This window comes from Hyposmocoma kahamanoa, unplaced genomic scaffold (genome assembly GCF_003589595.1).
Source record: "Hyposmocoma kahamanoa isolate Upper Pololo Valley unplaced genomic scaffold, ASM358959v1 204, whole genome shotgun sequence".
NCBI classification, from domain to species: Eukaryota; Metazoa; Arthropoda; class Insecta; order Lepidoptera; family Cosmopterigidae; genus Hyposmocoma; species Hyposmocoma kahamanoa.
Window position 1 is genome coordinate 255,696 of NW_020653728.1, and position 3,552 is coordinate 259,247.

Consider the following 3,552-nt stretch of genomic DNA (forward strand, 5'->3'; position numbering starts at 1 on the left):
CTAAAATAATATTTCCTTGAAACTGAAAATTATAAAGAGTTCTTGACGCTTCGGGACTGAAATCTACAAAAAGTAATTAGGAACTTTCAACCACATTTAATTAAAAATAACGAACAAAATGCAGTGGCCGCCAGTTTCCAAACATTATTTATTTTAATACCTAACTATACATTGGTTTAGACAAAGTATACTTTGGATGACGACTCTTCACGTCGAATACTTTCATTATAAACTACAGTTTATAAAAAGCTATAGACCAAAACATACATTTACGAAAATTAATATCATGTATTAAAATGATGCTTTGAAAAAAAATCTTTTCTTTTCCGAAGCACAGAATCGTTAATATAAGCACATTATTGCATAGCAGGAATTATTTTACAATTTAAGAAAAATATAAAATAAAAGCGTCTTCCGAACATTTGAAATAAATTCTAAAAATTATTGTTAAGCTCCATATTTTCAAGCGATAGAGGACACAACGTGCTCCAAGAAAATAATATACAAGTTCGTATACTTTTGAAACACTATTTTTATTATAAAACCGTCCTAACCAAAAGGAAGATCGTTTTATAGATTTTATTCTAGAACAATAAGTCTACAGTAAAATGGTGGAATGTCTCAACCTTACTAATAAGGAAAGGCGCATACGCTGATGTAGCCATTACCGTATACGTTAACAGAATGCAACATTATCACCAAAAACTACTCTGCCTGAAAAATATACATTCACCGCAAACTAATTCTTAAGTCGTTGCTTGAGCTTGCTTGCCTTTTAACTCGTTAATGCATATATAATTGTACTTACGGTCACCTCCTACCTCTCACGACTCTAGATTGGTAAGACAAGGTAAACGGTAGGAGTTTTATTTCTAATTAATTTTGTACCAAATGTTTATATATTTTCGTTTACCTGTATGAATTTTTTCACCGAGAGAGGGAGCCGGAAATATTTACCTAGTTTGAACTCGTGTCTCCCATATTTAAGCTTTACCTATGTAAAAATTAAAAAAATAATGTATTTTTCGGGATGTTTTTGACCTAACAGGAAAAATCTACGATTTTCTTTTGGAATAAAAAATAATTTTGGATCTTTTTTTTAGCAATCCTATCGTAGCAATAGTCTTGTAAGATTATTTTGACAAATAAAAAATCTCCTAGAATAATGGTATACAGCGAACTTCGTAAGTACGTCATTACAATTCTAGTTACGTACTAATTAATACTTTATATACTTACGAATAAATAGCTTATACTAACCATAACTATGTTTTTATTGTACGTACGCGTATACATGTATTCTTGATACAGCTCACAAATTTAATGGAACTCTATATTTTTTAGTCACTATCCTGGATGCGTAAAGTTACCATTAGGAGAGACAAAGTTGCACAACCAAAATACGGAGTTTTCGCAATTTCAATGAAAGGCCAAAAATTGTTAGGGATAGTCAGTCCAGGCCGTCATTCCAACGCGAATGACGACCGATACTTCTTTACGAGAGAAACAAATCTGTGACATTAACAGTCGGAGATGACACTTCTTTCAAAGTTCTCAACGGCTTCAAACGGGGAACTGCCACTGGACAGTTGCGGCAGGACTGCAGAGCGATCCTCGAGGAAACGGGGGCCCGGTCGCCAACGGGACCGACGCCCTTCGCGGAGGCCTGCGGGGCTCGGCTGCGGCGGCGGTCGGAGGCTAGTGGTGCTGCGCGGGCGGCGGTCAGTAGACGGGGCTGTGCGCGTCGTAGTTGAGCTGCAGGTAGGGCGGGATGGCGGCCGACAGCTCGGAGGCGCGGCGCCGCAGCGCGGCGATGCTGTGGCCGCGCCACACGTCGTCCTCGCCGTCCGCGCCTGCGCCGCGGAGCGTGAGGCGGCGGCCGGCGCCGGCGCCGCCTCGCGCGGGGACACTCACCTGCGGCCGTGGGCGACGCGTTGTTGTTCGCGCAGTGCGCCATGTGCGGCGGCGTGGGCGAGCCCTCCAGCGGCCCGCCGCCCTGCTGCCCGCCGATGTTGTTGCAGTACGACATCATCGTGTCTCCTGCAGTCAGACAATCTTGTAGTGCCGCATCGACGCGTCCTCGTGCCGGGCCGAACCGCCTCCGAGAGGAGTCTCTGTCGCCTTAATACATGTTCAATCTAAATTCCCAGACCTCGGCGTTCTGTAGTTTACTGATCGTTTACGGATCAGTTCTGAAATAAATGATTGTTAGCGTTCGTATACGATCATTGTTCGTTCACGTTCATCCCTATTTACCGTTAACGCGAATGTCCCGAAGCAGATGCCGCTTCGTATCCTTCCGATTTAAAATCCTACACCATCAAGCCTGTGATCCGTTTCAACGTCTCACGCTACTGACTGAAAATGCAACACAGGATCAAAAAGCAGCGACTTTTGCCTTCGATAGCAACAAAGTCACCACGAACTCACCGAGCGAGTTGAGCGGGTAATGAGTCTGGTAGGACTGCGAGGCGACGGAGCTGATGGGTAGCGCCGGGTTGAGGTCTGCGGCCAGCTGGGGAAGACCGCCAGCGCCGAAACCGCCCATCGACACGCCACCTTGCGATAGCTGACCTAGACCTGCAATGGAAATAAATTTCTTTAGTGACGATATATAACCTTGGTAGGAGATACTCAAAGTACTGCCACCTTGTCTATTTCTGCCGCCAAGCAGTAATGTCAGCATTACTGTGTTCCGGTTTCGAAGGGTAAAGGATGCTGGTGAAATTACAGGCACATGGGACTTGTCAACTTATGCCTCAGGGTGACGGGCGCAGTAGCAGTACCGTTCAGATTCTCTGAGTGGCACTGCACCTCTTATGGACAGGGTGTAACTTACCATCAGGTGCACAACTTGTTCATCCCGTGGCTTAATATTATAAAAAAAGAAAAAAAGATATTTTATGATTTTTATGATATTTTAAAGAAAAAAATACTTACCGGCTGGCATAGACCAGGGCCGGTCCCCGAACACACCAGGACTACAAACGTCCCCGCCGAATGGTGGCAGCCCATGCGAGGGCAACAGCGCCCCAGGCGATCGGAACACATTGGTGCTCTTCTTGCGTTTCTTCCACTTCGCGCGACGGTTCTGGAACCACACCTGAGGAAGAAGAACATTTTTTCATCAAATCGCTAATAATATTACAAAAAATTATTCACGGGCGTTAATTTAGACAAGCTCTGTTAATGATAACTCGTAATTCTGCCGCGCGTTTAGATAGAGCGAGGGAGAGCAAGTTACTGTTTCAATCTGAACATTGTAAGAGATACATGATTAGATATAGAAGTAAGTAAGTAATTGCAGTGCCCTCACAGGGTATATGTTGGACCAAGTAATAATTTAAATATATATTTCATAATTGTAATAAATTGTAATAATTAATGAAAATGCATTTGTGTAAAATGAATAATTAATTAAGTTATAACCATTGTAGTGCCCTTACAGGGTTTATGTGCTGGAAAACTATTATGTTACACCCCCGTTTAACCACATAAAGCAATGAATAAATAAATAAATAAATAAATAAATAAATAAATAAATAAATAAAT

At 42.3% G+C, this 3,552-nt stretch overlaps 1 protein-coding gene across 2 annotated transcripts in view; it reads right to left on the minus strand.

Moving 5' to 3' along the window:
* Positions 1 to 1,030: 1,030 nt before the first annotated feature.
* The window catches only part of LOC113227253 (homeobox protein orthopedia-like), a 42,957-nt gene continuing 40,435 nt past the window's right edge, over positions 1,031 to 3,552 (minus strand). For both annotated transcript variants that reach the window (XM_026460150.1, XM_026460149.1), the window contains exons 5-8: positions 2,941 to 3,103; positions 2,431 to 2,580; positions 1,915 to 2,040; positions 1,031 to 1,853 (exon numbers count right to left, since the gene is read on the minus strand). In XM_026460150.1, coding sequence (XP_026315935.1) covers positions 1,723 to 1,853; positions 1,915 to 2,040; positions 2,431 to 2,580; positions 2,941 to 3,103 — 570 coding nt within the window. In that variant the 3' untranslated portion in view covers positions 1,031 to 1,722. The remainder of the gene's footprint in view (positions 1,854 to 1,914; positions 2,041 to 2,430; positions 2,581 to 2,940; positions 3,104 to 3,552) is intronic.